Here is a 22,058-nt window from a genome sequence, read left to right on the forward strand (position 1 = left end):
CAACGAGAGATATTTTTTTAATACGTGAAGCAGAAATAAGTATAGCTTTTCATCCCTGTTATTATTCTTTCTCCCCATTCCCTTTTTCTTTTGTACAATCCTACAAACCATCTGACATATATTTATTTATATAATTATATTTTTTTTGGATCATTTATTTATTTATTTAATATTTTTAGTTTTCAGCAGTGATTTTCACAAGAGTTTGAATTACAAATTGTCTCCCCATTTCTACCCTCCCCCAACTCCAAGATGGCATATATTCTGATTTCCCCATTCCCCAGTCAGCCCTCCCTTCTGTCACCCCACTCCCCCCCATCCCCTTTTCCCTTACTTTCTTGTAGGGAAAGATAGATTTCTGTGCCCCATTGCCTGTATATCTTATTTCCCAGTTGCATGCAAAAACAACTTTTTTTTGAACATATGCTTTTAAAACTTTGAGTTCCAAATTCTCTCCCCTCTTCCCTTCCCACCCGCCCTCCCTAAGAAGGCAATCAATTCAACATAGGCCACACATATATCATTATGTAAAACCCTTCCACAATACTCATGTTGTGAAAGACTAACTATATTTGGCTCCTTCCTATCCTATCCCCCTTTGTTCAGTTTTCTCCCTTGACCGCGTCCCTTTTCAAAAGTGTTTGCTTTTGATTACCTCCTCACCCTATATGCCCTCCCTTCTATCATCCCCCCTTTTTTATCTCCTTCTTCCTTCTTTCCTGTGGGGTAAGATACCCAATTGAGTGTATATGTTATTTCCTTCTCAGGTCAATTCCAATGACAGCAAGATTCACTCATTCCCCCTTACCTGCCCCCTCTTCCCTTCCTACAGAACTGCTTTTTCTTGCCACTTTTATGCAAGATACTTTACCCCCTTTTATCTCTCCCTTTCTCCCTCTCTCAATATATTGCTCTCTCATCCTTTAATTTGATTTTTTTTTAGATATCACCCCTTCATATTCAACTCACCCTGTGCCCTCTGTCTCTCTGTATATGTATATTCCCTTCAGCTATCCTAATACTGAGGTCTTGTGAATTATACACCTCATCTTTCCATGTAGGCATGTAAACAAAACAGTTCAACTTTAGTAAGTCCCTTACGATTTCTCTTTCTTGTTTACCTTTTCATGCTTCTCTTGATTCTTGTGTTTGAAAGTCAAATTTTCTCTTCAGCTCTGGTCTTTTCACTGAGAAAGCTTGAAAGTCCTCTATTTTATTGAAAATCCATATTTTGCCTTGGAGCATGATGCTCAGTTTTGCTGGGCAGGTGGTTCTTGGTTTTAATCCTAGCTCCATTGACCTCTGGAATATCATATTCCAAGCCCTTCAGTCCCTTAATGTAGAAGCTGCTAGATCTTGTGTTATCCTGATTGTGTTTCCACAATACTCAAATTGTTTCTTTCTGACTGCTTGCAATATTTTCTCCTTGATCTGAGAGCTCTGGAATTTGGCAACAATATTCCTAGGAGTTTTCCTTCTGGGATCTTCTTCAGGAGGCGATCTGTGGATTCTTTCAATTTCTATTTTACCCTCTGGTTCTAGAATATCAGGGTAGTTCTCCTTGATAATTTCTTGAAAGATGATATCTAGGCCCTTTTTTTTGATCGTGGCTTTCAGATAGTCTGAAAATTTTTAAATTATCTCTCCTGGATCTATTTTCCAGGTCAGCAGTTTTTCCAATGAGATAGTTCACATTGTCTTCCACTTTTTCATTCCTTTGGTTCTGTTTTATAATATCTTGATTTCTCATGAAGTCACTAGCTTCCACTTACTCCAATATAATTTTTAAGGTAGTATTTTCTTCAGTGGTCTTTTGGACCTCCTTTTCCATTTGGCTAATTCTGCCTTTCAAGGCATTCTTCTCCTCATTGGCTTTTTGGAGCTCTTTTGCCATTTGAGTGAGTCTATTTTTTAAGGTGTTGTTTTCTTAAGTATTTTTGGGGGCCTCCTTTAGCCAGTCATTGACTTGTTTTTCATGGTTTTCTCGAATCACTCATTTCTTTTCCCGGTTTTTCCTCTACTTCTCTAACTTGCTTTTCCAAATCCTTTTTGAGCTCTTCCATCTCCTGAGACCAGTTCATGTTTTTCTTGGAGGCTTTTGATGTAGGCTCTTTGACTCTGTTGACTTCTTTAGGCTGTATGTTTTGGTCTTCTTTGTCACCAAAGAAAGATTCCAAAGTCTGAGTCTGAATCTGAGTCCGTTTTTACTGCCTGGCCATGTTCCCAGCCAACTTACTTGACCCTTGAGTTTTTCGTTGGGGTATGACTGCTTGTAGAGTACTTTTCCCAAGCTTGAAGGGCTGTGCTGTTGTTTTCAGAGCTATTGCTACACAGCCAGCTCTGCCACACCAGAACTCCTCCTCCCCCAAGAACCGCCAACCTGGACCACGACTCAGATCTAAGCTGGCTGTGCACTCCCGCTCAGATCTGCCACTTAATTCCTCCCACCAAGTGGGCCTGGGGCCAGAAGCAACTGCAGCTGTAGTTCTGTAGCTGCACCACCTCCGCTGCCCCTGGGGCAGTGGCTCAACTGCAAACTCTTTTCACTCTGTCCCAGCACCTTTTCCCACTATCCTCTGTTGTCTTTGGTGTTTGTGGGTTGAGAAGTCTGGTAATTGCCACAGCTCACTGATTCAGGTTGCTAGGGCCTGTTCCACCCGGCTCCTGGTCTGGTTGGTCCGGGCGCAGCCTACACTGGGCTCTGCTCCCAGGTCTGTGCGCGATAGACCTTACCCCGTGACCATCCAGGCTGTCCTGGGCTGGAGCCCTGCTTCCCTCTGATATTTTGTGGGTTCTGCAGTTTTAGAATTTGTTCAGAGCCATTTTTGTAGGTGTTTGGAGGAACCTGGGTGGGAGCTCATGGAAGTCCCTGCTTTCCAGCTGCCATCTTGGCTCCACCCCTCATATAGTTATATTTTATGCATGAGTTATATTTTCTTATAGGCTTCTTCCTAAATTCCTTTCCTATCCATTATTTCTGTGTATCAGAATCTGGGCACATACATATGCATGAGAAAGGCAGGAATTTGGAACAAAGGATTGAGGCAGGAGGTAATAGAGGGATTTCATGCAATACTTCTTCTTCTTCGTCTTCCTCTTCCCCTTCCCTTCTCCTTTTCTTTCCTCATTTATATAGGAGACCTCAGTGTTTGGTACTGAGAGAAAAAACCTGACATGCTCTAGAGCAGGGGATGGAAACCTGAATCCTTGAGGCCACATGTGGCCCTCTAGGTCCTCAAGTTTGGCCCTTTGACTGAATCCAAACTTCATAGGTCAAATCCCACATGTGGCCTGTTCTAGACTCACACAGCTCTTAGTGAGTTTCTTTGGCAGAATCTTCTCTCTAGATGGATATTAAGGGCATAGAATTCCACAGGGAATTCATGGAGTTTCATGGGAGTGAGTAGGAAATTTTAATCCTATATCAGTTAGAGGCTTGGGACCAAGTGACTGTTGATCCAGGTAAGTAAGATGAAATAGATCCAAAAATAGATTAAATCCTGTAGGCTCTACTTAGCTGGCTGCCTCTAAAGAGCTTGGCCTGTGGAGATGATTTTTCTGGAGAAAGAAAAAGTTACACATAGCTAAAGCTCCCCTAGTCTAAAGACTGGCTGGAGAAGGATCGCCATCACTAAGAGTTAAGCTTCATTTTCTGGGTTCTAAGATAAATTAGAGATGGAAGAATCTAGTTTTTGTCCTGTGTGGAGAGAAGGAAACACCTTATCAGAAGACTCCACTTGAAGCCAGAAACTGGAAGACAAGAGAAGATCTACCACAAAGTGCTGAGCAGGGCATCACCTGGCAGAGACTACCCAGCACAAGAGGCCAGGGGAAGCAGCAGGTTGAAAATATATCAGCACCAGAGGCCTTGTTGGACTGCTAGGGCTGGCGGTATGAATGGTTCCTCCACATGTAGGCCCTGGCCGTAGATGTTCCCCAAGCATGTGCCCTTCTAGGCCTGATCTCAGGCCGCACATGTTCTCTGCATGTTTGTCCTGCCACATGTCTTAGATGTGTCTACTCTTCACATTGATGGTATTTGTATGAGGGAAATGTTCTATTGTTATGTTTAATACTATATTATTCCATCACATGTTTTGCCGAATGACTAGTAAAAAAAAAAGCAAACAAACAGCTGTGAGGGTTCTTGAGCCACTATACTGAGTAACCATGTAATCACAGATTATCCTGAATATGGGTAGTTTTCCTAGGAGTCACCTTTGAGAGGATGGTACCTGAAGTGCTAGAATTAAATCTATTAAATGGGAGAATTGAGAAGAATTAGCTAGGTGAAGAGACAGGCCGGCCCCAGGAGTACTTCAAAGACTGAGTCTTCTTTTCTCTAGTCTCAGAAAAAAAATTAATGGGTTAGCATTATATCTAGTTGCCACGATTCAAACATCTCTTCTAGGGGCATATAGTTTAGGACAAAGAGAAAAATCCTTGGTCACTCTTAAATGGCAAGGTAGCGTGTATCTTAAACTCATCAACGTAGTTCTTTCTCTTCAATTGCTGGTTACACAAAAGGCCATCACAGACAGTGAATATGGAGTAAAATCATTTATCCAGGCAAACAGAAGTAAGAGAAGTTATACTGATATATCTATATCTGTACTTATAGATATAACTATATGCATACCACATGCTGCACAAGAGTGAATGAGTTCTTTAACTGAGAACAGGATAAGATCTTAACTCAAACTACAAGAGAAGTCCTGATCTCACCCAAGACAAAGTTACCTCCTAAGTCTATGTGGAGGCACACTGGGAATCAGGGACATGCCAAAAAGCCAGATTCCTGTACATGTCCAAAGTTTCCAAAGCCTTTCTGTTTCCCATCCTGGGAATGCCCTCTGTTCAGGTGGTTCTCCAGAGATACTGGTACCTACTTATTAAGAGCCTGACACAGGCCTGCCCCATATTGATCTCTACTGATCCGGAGTCATGTGTCCCCCATATGCACCAGGTGGCACCAGCCCTTCAGAAGCATGCATTCTAATAGCAGACACTCCATATACACCAACTGAACCTGGAGACAATAAGGAAGCCTTTGGAGTTATTGAATAGGAAGGAGCGATGAGATCAAGCTTACGAGCTGATCCCTTTGGCATCAGTGTGAAGCCTGTGAGAAATGCAAGAGAATGATAACTTGAGTCAGCACACTTAAGCATTGACTAAGCTGGGCTGATCGGCAGAACTGAAGCAAACATGATGTCATTGCACGTCTTAGATCCAGGTTTACAGTCACCCCATTCTTGGAACAAAAGCTGAAAGATTTACCTTTGAAATCTTTGGTGTCACTGAAAGAGAAGACAGTGACGGAAAACTGCCCTGGACCTGGAGTCCAGAAGATGTGGGCTTGGAATTTACCTGTGATGGTGAAGTTATTTAACCTCTCTGAACATGTTTCCTCCTCTGGACAAAATCATCCCTGGGTATCTGCTCCACAGGTCTCTTGTGGGGCTCACATCAGACCATCCAGAGCCTGACAAGCCTCTAAGTTCCCATGAATGTCAGACAATTAATTGACACTCTTGTAGAGCAGTGGTGTCAAACTGCAACAGAAATGGGGCCCCTAGACCATCCTTAGGGTCACTGCCAGCTACAGGGTGACGTAGAAAACCACATAGCAACATCATCTACATTCTATTGTGTTTTGATTCACTTAGTTAAATATTCTCAATTATATTTTAATCTGGTTCAGGCTGCCCTTGGGAATATTGCAGATGGCAATGATGCCTCTGTTTTAGAATATTAATAAAGTTTCTTTTAGAAATAATCTACTTAATGGGCAAATAGGTATTGAATGCTTCCTATTTGCAAGGCACCATGCCACGCCAGTGAAGGATACAACATAAACCCCCCAAACCCAGTCAGCTTCCGCCCTAAAGGAGATAGTAATCTTGTCAGGGAGATAAGACACCCAGGAAAAGATCCCCACACAGTGTTTAAGTGACAAATGACTGACACGGGAAAGAAAGTGATTGAAATTCTGTTTACTTGTAGAAACTTTTAAGGAAATATTTTTAAATAGCTGTTTAAAAAAAACTATGCTGAGAGCAAATGTGTAGGAACTTTATAGAATTTATAGCTAAAGACTATTTAAATTATAGTTTCCTAACATTTTTACTGTTACAGTTAACTTCACCTGATTCTTAAACCTGGCTTGTTTCCTTGACTGTGTAAGTCAATACCTACTAAATTTGATTAAGTGAGGCAGGCTCAAATTCCAACGATATTAGAAGCAGCTGGTAAACATCAAGAAAAAGACAAACTTTGTCTGTGGAGACCTGAGTGGGTTTGGGAAGCAGGAAGCAGGAAGCAGGCTCCTGTCTGCATGATATGGCTAGGAGCCAGATAACTAGGCCTCACATCCTCCTCCTTCCACATCATGGATGCTCAGAAGTGGAAGGGACCTTGGAAGCCAGTGAATCCTGCCCACCCCTGAAAAGAATCTCCCTTACAACATCTCCAGCTAATGGTTGTCTAGCCTCAATGTCAAGACCTCCAATTAGGTGGACCCCCAATATCAGAGCCCTTGACATTACCTTGGAGAACCTTTGAAGGATCTTCTATTCATGCAACCTACATCAACTTCCCATCCACTAAGCCAATTAGCATGAGCCTGACCCCTCTTCTGGTGACAGCCCTTTGGAGACTCATCTTCCCTGAGTCTCTTCTTTCCCAGGATCAGTACCCCTCCTCCCTTCAACTGATCCTTACACGGCATGACCCAGAGGTCTTTGATCAAGCTAGTAGATGCCTGCCTTCCAGACTCTCTCCAGAATATCACCGGTGCCTTCCCCAATAGTTTATTTAAGAAGTTGGCTGACTATAGGGTACCACATACCATCAATTTGTCTGTTACTCTAGCCTCTGCTTCCCTTTATACCCAAGGTCACATGGTGGTTCTCAGCTCCCATATCACAGAGCTGACTCATGGTGAACTTCCTGCCCAGCAAGGCAGCCTGGAGAGAGAGTTGGCCTTGACCTTCAGAAGCTAGGTTTGCACCCCGCCTCTGGTACTTACTGGCCATGTGACCTTGGGCAAGTCATCTTGTCTCTAAGCCTCAACTTCTTCATCTATAAAATGGGAATAATAATGTATGTAGCACTCACCCATTGCAAAATGTAAAGAATTGTGCAAATGCCAGCTATTCCCATTAAAATTCCCAATTGTTTTCACAAGGACTTTTGCCTGGCCACATCTTTTCCATCTTACACTTGGTATGGTTGATTCTTTTGAGCCCAAATGTTGGTATTTTCTCCCATAATGTTATATTTTGACTTGTTAAATTCAGCTCCATTTTCTGGCCTGTTGGATCCTAACTGTCACTCAGTGTTTTAGCTATCCCACTCATGCTGGTGTCCCCTGCCAGTCTGATAATCATGGGATAGATGTCTCTTCCAAATGCTGAGTGACTTTCAGATAGGCCGGAGCCCATAACAGATTTCTGGTTGATCCCCTGGAGACTTCCCTTCGGTGTGACGTCATTCCTGAAACGACGAGTCTTTGGGTCTGGCTGTTCATCCAGCTCCTAATCCACCTCATCTGTACTGTCATCTAGCCCACAGCTCACTATCTTGTCCACAAAGAAAGCACGAGACACCTGGTTAAAGGTGCTATTGACCTTCTGGGTGACCTTTATTTCTAGCAATCCCCAGCTATGCCAGTCTAATTGCCCTGTCAAAAGAGGAAATGACCTTAGTCTAGCATTACCTGTTCTTAAAGCAGCCCTGCCAGTTCTTTGTGATCATGGCCTCCTAATTATCATTAACCATCCCTTTAATAAGATAGTGAATAGTTTTGCCAAGAATCAAAGTCAAACTCCATGCCCTATAGTCTTCAGAATCTGCTTCCCTCCCTCCCCATCCCCCCCCCCAGTCCCCTGTTATTTTGTGAGAATCAGGACAATGTTGGGTCCTCTTAGGTCCTCTCTCAAGGATCATTTGGCAGTCACTCACTGGGGCTTAATGATCATATCTGCTAGGGCTTTCATTTGCCTTAGATACAGTTTCTCTGGGCTTGGCATCTCAAACTCCAGGACAGCTGGGTGGCCTTTTATTGTTTCCCTGTTTAGTAAGCTAAGGTTTCAGCTCCCTATTAGTCAGCTGTGTTCTGTCCCATCAGAGAAGACCAGAGTTTGAAGGGACCTCAGCTGCCATTTGTTCCAGCTCCCATCTGACAAAGCATCCCCCCTCCAATGTACCCAACCAGTAGTCCTCTCACCTTGGCTGGCAGACCTTTGGTGAGGGGGATCTCACCATCTCCTGAAGCAGTCCATTGCACATTCAGATAACTCCATTATGAGCAAGTTTGTCCTTATGAGAAGCTTAAACTTTCCTCTTTGCCACTTCCACCTGTCATGCTTTTTTCTATTCTCTGGGGCCAAACATATCAAGTGGAATCCACCTTTCACATGTTGACTTCAGATATTTGAAGGTAGTATCATGTGTCACCTGAGTCTTGCCTTCTCCAGGATAAACAGTTCTACTTCCTTCAACCAATCCTCATACGGCCTCTGGGATGAAGTCAGGGTCTTTTATCATTCTGCTTGTTCTCATGGGGACACTCTATGACTTATGGGGGAAGTTCCCCCAGGTGATAAAACCATAGTATAGAGAAGGTAACAGGGCTGATAAGGTTATACTATGTGAAACTAAGTACAAAAATGTGCCTACATCCTATTATTTCTTTACAAAGTGTAAAAAGTTTCTCCTGATTAAATTGGAAAGGCAGCTGGCTATTGGATGGCCAAAGATGGACCATGTCCTTGATGACCTTTAAAAAGACAAGCCTGGAAGCCCTGGAAGTAGGCAATGGTCATTTGAGGCAGGAAACAATTTTGTGGCATGTGACTCCTGTTCCTTTGCCAGAGGGCAAAGGGGGAATTAGGGTGTTTTGCTTTTCTTCCCTCATCTTGTTATTGGAACTACTTGCCTGGTAGGAGATACCACACCTAGTAGGAAGCAAAGGAAGAGTCTAGACAAAGGAAGCAGATTTGTGTCATGTGCCCTTCAGCAGCAGAGGACAGTTTACTAGGGACTCAAGAGAAAACTAGCCTTGGTAGTTGAGAGTTGAGCAGCAAGCCTGCAGCTGAGTGGCCTACCCAGAAGAGATGCTGTGTCCTGAGAGAGGATGAAGAGGGCATTAGCGTGAGCCTGTCACAAGAAAAAGGACACTGGGGCTTTAGAGGCCTGGAGGCGTGAGTTTGAACTCGGTTGTCTGTACTTGTGGGCCTTACCACCAGTGGGCTCAAAGTGTGTCCCCATTCTTTCCACAGCTGCTGGGTATATTTGTAGGGTGATGAGCCCCAGGTTTGTGCCATCTTAGTGCCTTTGCTTTGAGCTAGGTGGATCTGTCAATCTACTGGTGGGAGCTCAAAAATTATAATTTTAGGTGTGTGAACCCACGGAGTACTTTTGAACCCGGGGTGGTAGCTGCCCTCTGGGGACCTAATCAGTGAGTGGGGGGCTGAGGTATAGCCACAAAGATGGTACTCACCTCAAATGGCCACATGCAATCTGACTGGGGCAGAGCACAGCAGGACTATCAGCCCCTGATTCGTAGAAGTTATGCACCTCTTACTGTTGCTTTGTCAGTGACCTGCAGTCCATGAACACTCCCAGAGCTTGTTCTGATGAATTGCTATGCAATGATATGTCTCCTATGAGGTTCTTGTGACTTTTGGTCTGTTTAAAATTCTGTATGAATTACATTCATTCCTATTCAATTGTATCTTCAGTTGATTCCAGGATTATAGCCAAGGGTATGTTGGCACCAGCTCCAGCCATCTTGTGAGCATTTATGGCTCAGAAATTGTCAGTCACTACAAATCAGGGTTCAAATTTATTGTTGAGTGTCTAGCCTTTTTGTAAAAAGTGTTAATAATGTAGATTAAACTTAAAAGTGTATTTCATATTTTTTTCCTGAGATCAACAGGAGGGCATCAGAACGGTCAGGGAAAGAAGATGCTCCCTGAATAGAAGCCTGGGGACTGGAGGCTAATAACACTTATAATAATGACAGTAGTTATCATCATCATCATCATCATCATCATCATCATCATCACCACCACCACCATCGCCATCACCATCATTACTGCTGCTGCTGCCGCCGCCGTTTCTATAGATAGTGTTTGGAGATTTGCAGTGTGCTTTTTTACATCCATTTTTCTCATTTGAGCTTCATAATGCTCCTGGTTTCAATCTATCAAGATCTTTTTTGGATTCTGACTTAATCGGCCAAAAAAACCATTTTAAGCACCTACTATGTGCCAGACTCTGTTATACTCTGGAATAAACCCAGATTTCCTGTCTTTCTGTGTTAAGAATTCTAAAATAGAATTATTGGGCAGAATCAGGTTCAGAAGTGCCTGTCTCCTCATGGCTTCCTCCACCTTATCCTGGTCAAGGGACCTCAGGCAAGCCTTTCACTCTTCAGTCTCATTTTCCTAATCTTTAAAATGGTAAAATGGGAATAATTGTAATGACAATAACCATGGTGAGAATCAAATAAGGTATATATGTGTGTGTGTGTGTATGTATGTATATGGACACAGACATTTATATACAAACATATATGTGCATATAAAACAATATATAAACACAAGCTAGTGCTATTCCATGTTCTGCTACACTTGTCCTTTATAACTAGATTAAACCATTATGCTGGGTTGTTGTTGTTTTGCAAAAATCAAAACAAAAAAAACCAAAACCTTAAATGATTAATTCTTATATTCTCAGAATGGTTCCAAACATTTCTACTGGTGTTTAACTTTAAGAATTCTTCAGCTCTTAAAGTCAACAAGTTGCCAGTGTTTGTGTAAATTTTTGACGATGATAACAATAATCTCTTCTTTCCCCTCCTTTCCCCTTTCCCTCATGAATTTTTGTGATAATCTCCTTCTTCCTTCCTTCCCTTCCCCTCCTCCTTCTTCTCCTCTCCTCTTCTCTCTTTTCCTCTCCTTTCTCAAAGATGTCAGGAAGTAATTGATAGTGTCAGATGCTTCATGGAGGTCAAGGAGAATTAGATTATATAAAGGTCATTGAGTTCGATGCTGAGGTCATTTGTGGTCTTGGAGAGAGTATTTTCTTTCAAGTAAAGAGGACCGACACCAGATAACACCTTGTAGAAGGCTGGCAGTGAGGGGTGTGTGAAGCAGACACAGCAGCCTCTGGTAGAGTAGTATGGTGAAGTGTGTGTGTATAATGCACACATACATATATACATACATATGTGAATATGTACACACACGTGCAAATATACGCATGTATGTATGTAATAGGGAACATGAAGGAGATAAGACAGTACAGAAGAGGAAACTGAAGATGCATGAGAAATAGATGGAGCAAGGTCATGGGAGAAACTGTAGGGGAGGGTGTTGATGTTTCCAGAGGGCTTAACCTTGGTAGTGGGGAGAGCCACCCATTCTTCATAGGCCAAAGAGGAAAATATAGAGGAGGATATTGAGAATATATTGAGATTTATTGGAAATCTCAGAGTATGACAGAGCAGTTGAGGAGGTCAATAATGTCTCTAATTTTCTCTGTAAAGTGACAGTGAGGACCTGTGCCAAGATCAAAGGGGAGGGGTGAGATGGAGGCTTGAAGAGAGAATGTTTTGAACGTCATCATTTGAGGGGAATGCAGGAGTTAACTGGTGAAGATGAAAGATTGACCTGCTCCAGTTGTTACCAGTATTCTTCACTGTATACAGTCGATGTTTACAAAGAAGCTTTCTGCACACTGAATGTCTCTAAATCTAATTAGGTTAATGCACCAGACAAACAATCTTCAGAGATATTTTGTGGTGGATTATTTTGTAAAATGAAGAACTTCTTTCTAATTATATTAATTTTGCCTTAAACTATCTTAAGTTTTCATGTTCATAGACAGGTGGATTTAAAAAATATGGGATACTTATATTTTTTCAAAATGAGTATAAAAGACATTACATATTTAAGCTATACTTTTTAAAATGTGTAATCAGTATTTTCTCTAAACCCTTCTCCATGCCAAGTTGATGGTTGACTTGTGCTTTTACAATCAAAATCTAAACCAATACTCAATAAGGGCTAGAGGACCCCAACGTAAACATTGCAAAGGCAGACTATATTTTTCATGGACTCCTGCCTATCAGGAGTTGACTAGAGAGATTTGTTTAATGCAGTCACAGTGATTCTTTAAGTTTTTAGTGGTTTCTAGACTAAATTAGACATCTCAGATGATGGGCCTTGGGATACTTCCAAAATTAATATCTACCTGATTGGAAAAGCTTTAGGATCTTGGATTAATGTTCTTGTGGAAAACCATTTAGATGTTTTGCTGTAAAATCCATTTATTTATTTATATAATAATTATTAACTCGTTCTTTGCAAAGTCCTGTACTTTGTACTTAGAGGAGAGATACAAAGAGGAATAAGGCATAGCCCTGTGCTCAAGGAGCTTACACTCTAGTAGGATGGAAAGGCCCACACCCAAATCAGTAACACTCATTTGAGGTAATATTGCAGAGCACTAGAAGGGAAGTATAAGGGAGAGATGGGAGAGGAGGCAAAGACACAGAGAGAGATAGAGACGGAGAGCAATGGAGACAAAGAGATCATTTCTGACGGAGAGGATCAGAGGAAGTGGCCTCGGAGCTGAAGAAGGCACAAGATTTGGCAGACCACAATTTTGGAGAAAGGTTCTGGGGGGGAAGAGTGGCATGAGCAATGACAGAGAAGCTGGAGAATAGCTGTGATGTAGAAAAGTAGGAGAAATGAGGTCAGAAAAGAAGGCTAGAGCCAGAGCATGGCGGGCTTTCAATGCCAGCTGAAGGAGTATGGGCTTATGGGGAACCACTGACGCTCTCTGAGCAAGGGCAGCAACACCCAGAAGTGTTTAGGATTACCTTCTTACCTATCCAACTGCTCCTTCTCAGTCTCCTTTGTTGGATCCTATTCTAGATCATGCCCTCTAATCATAGGTGTCCATCAGGGTTCTGCCCTGGGTCCTCCTCTCTCTATACTACTTCACTTGGTAATCTCATCAGTGCCCATGGATTCACTTACCATCTCTATGCTCATGACTCTCCAGTCTACCTATCCTGCCCCAGACTATCTGCTAGACCCCTGTAGGTCTAGCCTTGCCACCTTCATCTCCCATCTTGCATCTTGAACTGCCTTTCAGATATCTCACATAGGATGTCCAGTGGACATCTTAAGCTCAATATGTCCAAAATGGAACTCGTTATCACCTCTAAACCCTCCCCCCCACCCCCTACCTTCCCAAGACTGTAGAGGAAATACCATCCTTCTGGTCTCTCAGACTCATAACCTAAGAGTTATCCTGGATTCCTCACTATCCCTCTCCCCCTCCCCCTAATATCAATTCTGTTGCCAAGGCCTGTAGATTCTACCTCTGCAACATCTCTCCAATATGCCGCCTTCTTTCCTGTAATGCTGCTCCTGCCCTGGTGCAGGCCCTCATCACCTCAATGCCAGCAATAGCTGCTGGTGGACCTGCTTGCCTCAAGTCTCTCCCCATTCCAATCATCCTCCATTCAGCCACCAAAGTAATTTTCCTAGAATGCCTGTCTAGTCATGTCAGTAGACCCCCATGGCTTCTTATTGCCTCCAGGATCAAATAGTAAATGTTCTGTTTGGTATTCAAAGCCCTTGATAACATAACCCTCTTCAACCTTTCCAGTCTTCATACACCTTACATGTAGTTTTTAATCTGGTGATTAGAGATAGAGATATCTATCTCTGTCACTATCTCTAACACTGGCCTGCTGGTTGTTCCAAGAACAGGACACTCCATCTCTTGGCTCCTGGCATTTTCTCTGGCTGTCTTCCATGCCTAGAATGCTCTCCTTCCCCCACTCCCCCTGCTGACCTCCCTAGTTTCCTTAAGTCCCAACTAAAACCCTATCTTCTACCTAAAACATTTCCCAACCCTCCCCTTAATTCCAGTGCCTTCTTTCTGTTAATTCTTTCCTATTTATCATGTATATAATTTGAGTTGTATGTATTTGTTTGCATGTTGTCTTCCCCATTAGATTGTAAGCTGCATGAGCGCAGGGTCTGTCTTTTGCCTCTTTTTGTATCCCTGGCACTTAGCACAGAGCCTGACACATAATAGGCACTTAATAAGTGCTTATTGGTTGAGGTGCATACACCAGGCATAGCTGCCTCAAGTTCCAAAGCCATGGCATAATAATTAATGTCAGCTTTTCTGATGGAAGAGAAGAGGAGTCACATAGTGTGAGCTGGGGATAGCTAAGAGGCCATCTCGGTATTACACTTACACCTAAGGAAGGCTACGAGTTCTAGAGGAAGGCCTCCAGCACATCAGGACAATCCTGTAGGGAGGATTTCAGGAAGGACGCAGACAAGTCAAGAGTCACTTGGGATGAGAAGGAATGGCTGGGTGGTGACTGGCCATTTGAGAGGAAGGAGAAAGTTATTAGTAGAAAGTAGACGTTACAGATAATCATCATTTCCATTTAAAGGTAATAAGGGAGTACGTTTTTCTATTAGAAAAGCGGGGGAGGGGGTGGAGCCAAGATGGTGGCTGGAAAGCAGGGACCAGCGTGAACTCCCTGCCAAGTCCCTCCAAAAACCCATAAAAATTGGTTCTGAACCAATTCTAGAACTGCAGAACCCACAAAACAGCAGAGGGAAGCAGGCCTCCAGCCCAGGACAGCCTGGATGGTCTCTGGGTGAGGTCTATCCCACATGGAGCTGGGAGTTGGGAGCTGGGAGCTGGGAGCGGAGCAGAGCAGAGCCCAGCTTGAGCAGCTCAGACCAACCAGACCAGGAGCCGGGCGGAATGTGCCCTACCACCCTGAATCAATGAGCTGCGACAGTTATCAGACTTCTCAACCCACAAACACCAAAGACAGCAGAGAAGGTTAGTGGGAAAAGCTGCAGGAGTGGAAGGAGTTCCTGGTTCGGCTTCCAGCCCCAGGGGCAGCGGAGGTGGGGCAGCTACAGCTGCTGTTGCTTCTGGCCCCAGGCCTACCTGGTGGGAGATATTAAATGGCGGATCAGAGCAGGAGTGCACAGCCTGCTGAAGATTTAAGCCCAGTCCGGGTTGGGGGTTCTTGGGGAAGGCGTAGTGCTGGTGTGACAGAGCTGGCACCTCCCCCCCAAACGTGGAACATAGAACTCTTTAGTCTACAATCAGTCATACCCCACTGAAAAACTCAAGGGTCAAGTTAGTTGGTTGGGAATATGGCCAGGCAGCGAAAACACACCCAGATTCAGTCTCAGACTTTGCATTCTTTCTTTGGTGATAAAGAAGACCAAAACATACAGACAGAAGAAGTTAACAAAGTCAAAGAGCCTACAACAGAAACCTCCAAGAAAAACATGAACTGGTCCCAGGCCATGGAAGAGCTCAAAAAGGATTTGGAAAAGCAAGTTAGAGAAGTAGAGGAAAAATTGGGAAGAGAAATGAGAAAGATGCGAGAAAACCATGAAAAACAAGTCAATGACTGGCTAAAGGAGACCCAAAAAAATACCGAAAAATACACTGAAGAAAACAACACCTTAAAAAACAGACTAACTCAAATGTCAAAAGAGCTCCAAAAAGCCAATGAGGAGAAGAATGTCTTGAAAGGAAGAATTAGCCAAATGGAAAAGGAGATCCAAAAGACCACTGAAGAAAACACTACCTTAAAAATTAGATTGGAGCAAGTGGAAGCTAGTGACTTTATGAGAAATCAAGATATTATAAAACAGAACCAAAGGAATGAAAAAATGGAAGACAATGTGAAATATCTCATTGGAAAAACCACTGACCTGGAAAATAGATCCAGGAGAGATAATTTAAAAATTATTGGACTACCTGAAAGCCATGATCAAAAAAAGAGCCTGGGTGTCATCTTTCAAGAAATTATCAAGGAGAACTGCCCTGATATTCTAGAGCCACAGGGCAAAATAGAAATTGAAAGAATCCATCAATCACCTCCTCAAATAGATCTCAAAAAGAAATCTCCTAGGAATATTGTCGCCAAATTCCAGAGCTCCCAGATCAAGGAGAAAATACTGTAAGCAGCCAGAAAGAAACAATTTGAGTATTGTGGAAACACAATCAGCATAACCCAAGATCTGGCAGCTTCTACATTAAGAGATCGAAGGGCTTGGAATTATAGTTAGGAGTTGGTTGCAGTTGTAGTTGGAGCTAGGATTAAAACCTAGAATCACCTACCCAGCAAAACTGAGTATCATGCTCCAAGGCAAAATATGGATTTTCAATAAAATAGAGGACTTTCAAGCTTTCGCAGTGAAAAGACCAGAACTGAATAGAAAATTTGACTTTCAAACACAAGAATCAAGAGAAGCATGAAAAGGTAATCAAGAAACAGAAACTGCAAGGGAGTTACTAAAGTTGAACTGTTTTGTTTACATTCCTACATGGAAAGATGACATGTATGATTCATGAGACCTCAGTATTAGGGTAGCTGAAGGGAATATGCATATATATATATATGTTTATGTATATATATGTGAATGTGTATGTATGTATATATGTATATATATATATATACACATATATATATAAGAAAGAGAGAGCAGACACAGGGTGAGTTGAAGATGAAGGGAAGATATCTAAAAGAAATAAAATCAAATTAAGGGATGAGAGAGCAACATACTGAGAGAGGGAGATAGGGAGAGATAGAATGGGGTGGATTATCTCGCATAAAGGTGGCAAGAGGAAGCAGTTCTGTGGGAGGAGGGGAGAGGGCAGGTGAGGGGGTAATGAGTGAACCTTGCTCTCATCAGATTTGGCCTGAGGAGGGAATACCATACATACCCAATTGGGTATCTTACCCCACAGGAAAGATGAGGGAGGAGAAAAAAAGGGGGGGGATGATGGAGGGGAGGGCAGATGGGGGTGGAGGTAATCAAAAACAAACACTTTGGAAAGGGGACAAGGTCAAGGGAGAAAATTCAGTAAAGCGGGATGGGTTGGGAAGGAGCAAAATATAGTTAGTCTTTCACAACATGAGTATTGTGGAAGGGTTATACATAATGATACACATGTGGCCTATGTTGAATTGCTTGACTTCTTAGGGAGGGTGGGTGGGGAGGGAAGAGGGAAGAGAATTTGGAACTCAAAGTTTTAAAAACAGATGTTCAAAAACAAAAAAAAAAGTTTTTGCATGCAACTAGAAAATAAGATACACAGGCAATGGGGTATAGAAATTTATCTTGCCCTACAAGAAAGGAAGGGAAAAGGGGATGGGAGGGGAGTGGGGTGATAGAGGGGAGGGCTGACTGGGGAACAGGGCAACCAGAATATATGCCATCTTGGAGTGGGGGGGAGGGTAGAAATGGGGAGAAAATTTGTAATTCAAACTCTTGTGAAAATCAATGCTGAAAACTAAATATGTTAAATAAATAAATTTAAATTAAAAAAAAAGCTGAGTTCAAATTGGAAAGAAAAAGAAAAAAAAAAGAAAAGCAGAAACATGTTGAGAGTCTTGTTTCACTAAGCTAGCTAAACCTAAGCCATCCCATGAATGGGTACCACTGTTTACTTGTTGACAATCCCCCAAGGTCAATGAACCCGTGTAGGGGAAGTGAATTCACCCCTGTAGGTCTAGCCTTGCCGCCTTCATCTCCATTGAGTGACAGAAACACTACAACCAACTCCTAACTATAAGCACTGAGATCTTACAGTAGTTTTACATGTGCGAGAATAAAATCGACATAAATATGTGTTGAGATTCCTTTCCTTCTAATATCAGATAGAAAGTCACATTGACATAAGGAGTTATTTTAGTGACTGATAGCACTGTACATTTCCAGAGTCAGCATGCAAACCCACTAGTGTTATTTTACCAGATGATAAATACATATCAGTGTGCGCCCTCTGTCCTCTTCCATGTCATTCTGACTTATACATAGATAGAAATTGTTAGGGCACAGTACAGTTTATTCAGCCAAGAGAAGCTACATTTATAGCTTTTTAAAAACTCAAAAGAAATTTTAGTTACAAAGAAATGCCAGTTTTCTTTTCTTTAATATTTATTTTAAGAACAAAGTACAGCCTTTTTGAAACTGTGGCTTAGGGTAAATTAGTGGTTTTCATGACACAATTACTGTTTTCTATAATTTTTCAATGTATAAGATAGTGGTAATAAGTTTACCTTTACCTTTTTGGCTCCTACCCATTTTGATCTCCAGGTTTTAAACACAGGTTGAAAGTTTTGGGCCCAACCTCATTTCTCTATTTTCTTTCCATTTTTCTCCTACAAGGTATTTTCTCCCAAGGTGAAGCCCTACCCCATCATGCTGGCCCATAATCCTGGACTCTTTGACCAGCTGTATATGGTTTCTAAACTCTGGTCCTCCTCTCAGCTTGTATTGCCACTGCTACAAGCCACATGCCGGCCCCACCCTCTCCCTGTCCCTTCTCACCCCAACTGTTGCTGTCCTGTTTTTCACTTGTTGTGGTCACTGACTCGTCTCCTATGGCTGCCTTTTTAGTCTCTGAGACCTGCTCCATGTTACAGTAAATACAACAGTGTGGTGGCAGTGAATAGTGCATGTCAACAGGGTCAAGTTGGGCCAGGGCTTGAGTGAATGTCTGGCGAAGTATTGTCATCATGTACATTGGGTTTGCTCCCAGAATCAATCAGTCTTTATAAACACATTTCCACTTCATTGTTCAAGAACCTAATTTACATGTCAGGTTCCTTTTAGAAAAAATGTTATGTCATTATAATTGAGAATGGTGATTCTATGGGATCAATCTGATACAATATTTCATAGTCAAGGAAGGAAAAAAAGATTGGTGCTTGTAAGAAATTCTTCTCTCTGATGCAGAACTATCAGCATCCAAATAGAGAATCCAAGAGTTGGGAAGAGCCTCAGTGGTCATCTCCAATGACCTAGACCTAAAAGGAAGTGTCCCTATTGTCCTATTCTACACGTGGTCCTCCACCCCCATCGCCTCTCCTGGCAGCCCAGTCCCCTTTAGGCAGCTCTTACTGGCAGGACATTTTTCCAGACTGTGAGCTTACATTGCTCTCTTTGCATCTTCCACCCATTGCTTCAGGCCCTGCCCCCAGGGTCAATCCAAATAAGATTTTATCCCTCCTCCATGAGACAGTTTTTCAGATCCTTGAGGATGATGGCCATAATGCCCCCCCCCCCCGAGTCTTCTCTTCTCCAAACTTAACATCCCCAGCTCCTTAATTGGAACCTTAGGTAACACACTCAAAAGCCTTTTACCATTCTGGTTGCCCTTCTCTTGATGTTCTTAAGCTTGTCATCATGCCTCTCCAACTGTGGTGGCCAGAATAGAGTACGGTGCTTCAGAGGAGGGCAGAGAATAGAGGGAGCATCACTTTCTTATTTCTGGGAGTATGTTCTTAGGCCGTTTGGGAATCTTCTTTTTGGCTACTTTGGACTTGGACTCCCATGTATAGGAACACATATTTTTCTTTCCGTTTTTAGAGTGTATCTGCCATTTATCCTTGTTACTCCATTAGTGATAATCTCATCCCTCATATAGCCTATCACAGGGCCATTTATTTGTATTTACTTTTATGGACCTTGCTTCTAGAAAAGCAGTTTACGTTGTAGGAAGCCTAGAACATGATGGACATTCTATTTCTTCAAGAATGTCAGCATTTAATAAGCATGCTCCAGGGGCATTTAATAATGATCCAGGCTACTAAGAATCGCCTCAATAGTGTCTACAACTTTGGGACTGGAACCTCTTGTCCTGGTTTCTTCTTAGGAAACAAAATAGACTCTTGAGCTATTCCTGTTCGACAGGTGTTTATCCTCAGAAAAGTCACAAGCTGATTTTACAATCGACCAGCCAGAGTTTGGAGAGAAAAGTTTCAGCTTTCAGCCATCCATGCCTATTAATACTAATTTTTCTTCACAGAAATGGCCAAGCTGAATAAAACTTTATCGGCAGTCCAGCGAGATAAGGTACGCCTGGAGGAAGAAGTGAAGAATCTGAAGATGGTGTCAGATACGGCTTTGTTGAAATCACAACAGATTCAGGTGATAGGCCAGCAAGGAGTAGGCTTGCTAAACAGATGCCACGACCTTCAAAAGGAAATACTAGGTAAGAAAGAAGCTTTTTTTTGTTTTCAGAAAGAAATCATGAATATCTAAATGCTAATAAGCAACCTCTGGAATTTGCCTTCCTTTATAATTACCAGAAGTACCCATTGTACATTTCCAGCTTAAGAAAAATATATACCCAAGTGTTTTGTAGCCAAAACAGATTGCTCCAGATGGCACTCAACGTTGGGTATGAGATCCACCTTGTTGTGTTGTCTCTTGGATTCATAGGAAGCAAGGCATTATTTCCAAGGGCAGGTGCTTTTGTCTTCTGGTGTAAAGAATGAGATCAGGCTGGAACAAAAGAGTTATGGTCATTCAAGGAAGAGAGTAAGACAGCGTGTGTTGTATCACACAGGAGCGATGAGAACTCTGGACGGAAGAGCAATGGGGCCAGTGATTGCCAGTGATTGGTTTTTAATCATTAAGGACCCATGGAGGGGAAGGGGCTCCTTACTTTCTAGGAGCCCTTCTTGCTTCCTCTTTCTTTGCTCAGGGTGGGAGATTAGTCTACAGGATTCCATAGGTTTTAGGGGAGATGGGCTTAATAGAAAGGGAATGTAACCATTAATGAGCTCTGGCAAGAATCTTTAGCATTTTCTATAGAGACCTATACTTGTTTTCCATCCTTTACCTGATATCTTCTGCAGTCCTGGCAACAGGCTGTGGCTGCTTGCTGAGGACCTGGCTAGCTGGAATAAATATGGAGAGCCCAATCACCAAGAGGCTCATGGATTGATAGCAGGTTTTGTTTGACTATGAAAACCCATGAAGCAAAGAAAATCCAGAGTGGCCCCGAGGCCTGGATGGCCCCTTCCTTATCTGCAGCGATGGTGGCAGTCAGAGAAAGGGTTTCAAGGATGCTGATAATCATGTGGTTTTTAGGCTGTTCTAAGCATTATTAGCTCAGCTGTTGGTTGGAAGGGTGGGCAAACCTCTGAGGTACTGACAGTTGGGGCAAGAAGTTTAATTAGATCATTTGAAAATGAAATAAACTGACATGTCGGGATATCATGATATGAGTGCTTCTTAATAGCCCATGATAACATTCACTAATGAAAGCAGGCTTGAAGCATTTCATGTCATGCCATTGTCTGGATCCTCTCAACTTTAAAAAGAAGACCACTTCTGAAGAACTTTTGAAATAAATGAAGTGAACCAGATGTACCATTTCCCCACTGCAAATGTTCTCCTCTCCCTCCTTGACCTGAAAGGAGTTTTAGTCAAAAGACTTGGGATTGGCCTCAGTTCAGCTGTTTAGCATGCAACCTTATAGTTGTCTAAATGTTGGTACTGATATTTTCAAGTAGAAACTAGTTCAGTTCATTCGTGTATGAAAACTAATAAAAAGTACAAGCTGCCTAGATCCTCTGGATCCACCTGGATCCCTGAAAAATAGCCCCAGGTAAAATGCCTGGTGCAGACGGACATATTTTATAAGCATTCAGCAAATTGAATGTATGACTGTATTTATTTTAAAATAATGGCCTTCAAGAGAAATGTCAAGCTCTGTTTTTAAGTCGCCGCCTCAGCACATCAAGAAAGAACAATCACAGAGTCCTATGGTCTTTATAAAAATAACTTCTGGATAGATACAAATATTCCCTGGATCTATATTTAGACACTTGGGCAGAGAACAGAGCAAGTTTGCTTTTTTATTTTCCTGTCACTCCATTCACTTTGGCCACTTCTGCTTCAAAGTAGCTAATGTAATAGAAAGCCTCTCCATAAGCCTTTAACTTTTATGTGTTGCTTGGAGTAAATTGAATCCTACTAATCTTTATCTAAAATTGGACATCAAAGTTTCTAAAGTCAGTACCATTTCATGATAAGGATTGTAGCCATCTGTAAAAGAACCAGCAGCTTCTTGTGACCTTAATGGGAGCCCTGGATGTATATTTTTCCAAATACACACAAACTGGGATCAGATTTTGAAGAGTGAATATAGACTTAGCACACAGGTCAGATTTACCTAGG

At 42.3% G+C, this 22,058-nt stretch overlaps 1 protein-coding gene across 1 annotated transcript in view; it reads left to right on the plus strand.

Moving 5' to 3' along the window:
- LEKR1 (leucine, glutamate and lysine rich 1) overlaps positions 1-22,058 on the plus strand; it is a 174,723-nt gene that overhangs the window by 88,113 nt on the left and 64,552 nt on the right. Inside the window, exon 6 of the mRNA XM_036753736.1 lies at positions 19,897-20,082. Coding sequence (XP_036609631.1) covers positions 19,897-20,082 — 186 coding nt within the window. The remainder of the gene's footprint in view (positions 1-19,896; positions 20,083-22,058) is intronic.

The sequence above is a fragment of the Trichosurus vulpecula genome, chromosome 4 (genome assembly GCF_011100635.1).
Source record: "Trichosurus vulpecula isolate mTriVul1 chromosome 4, mTriVul1.pri, whole genome shotgun sequence".
Lineage (NCBI taxonomy): Eukaryota > Metazoa > Chordata > Mammalia > Diprotodontia > Phalangeridae > Trichosurus > Trichosurus vulpecula.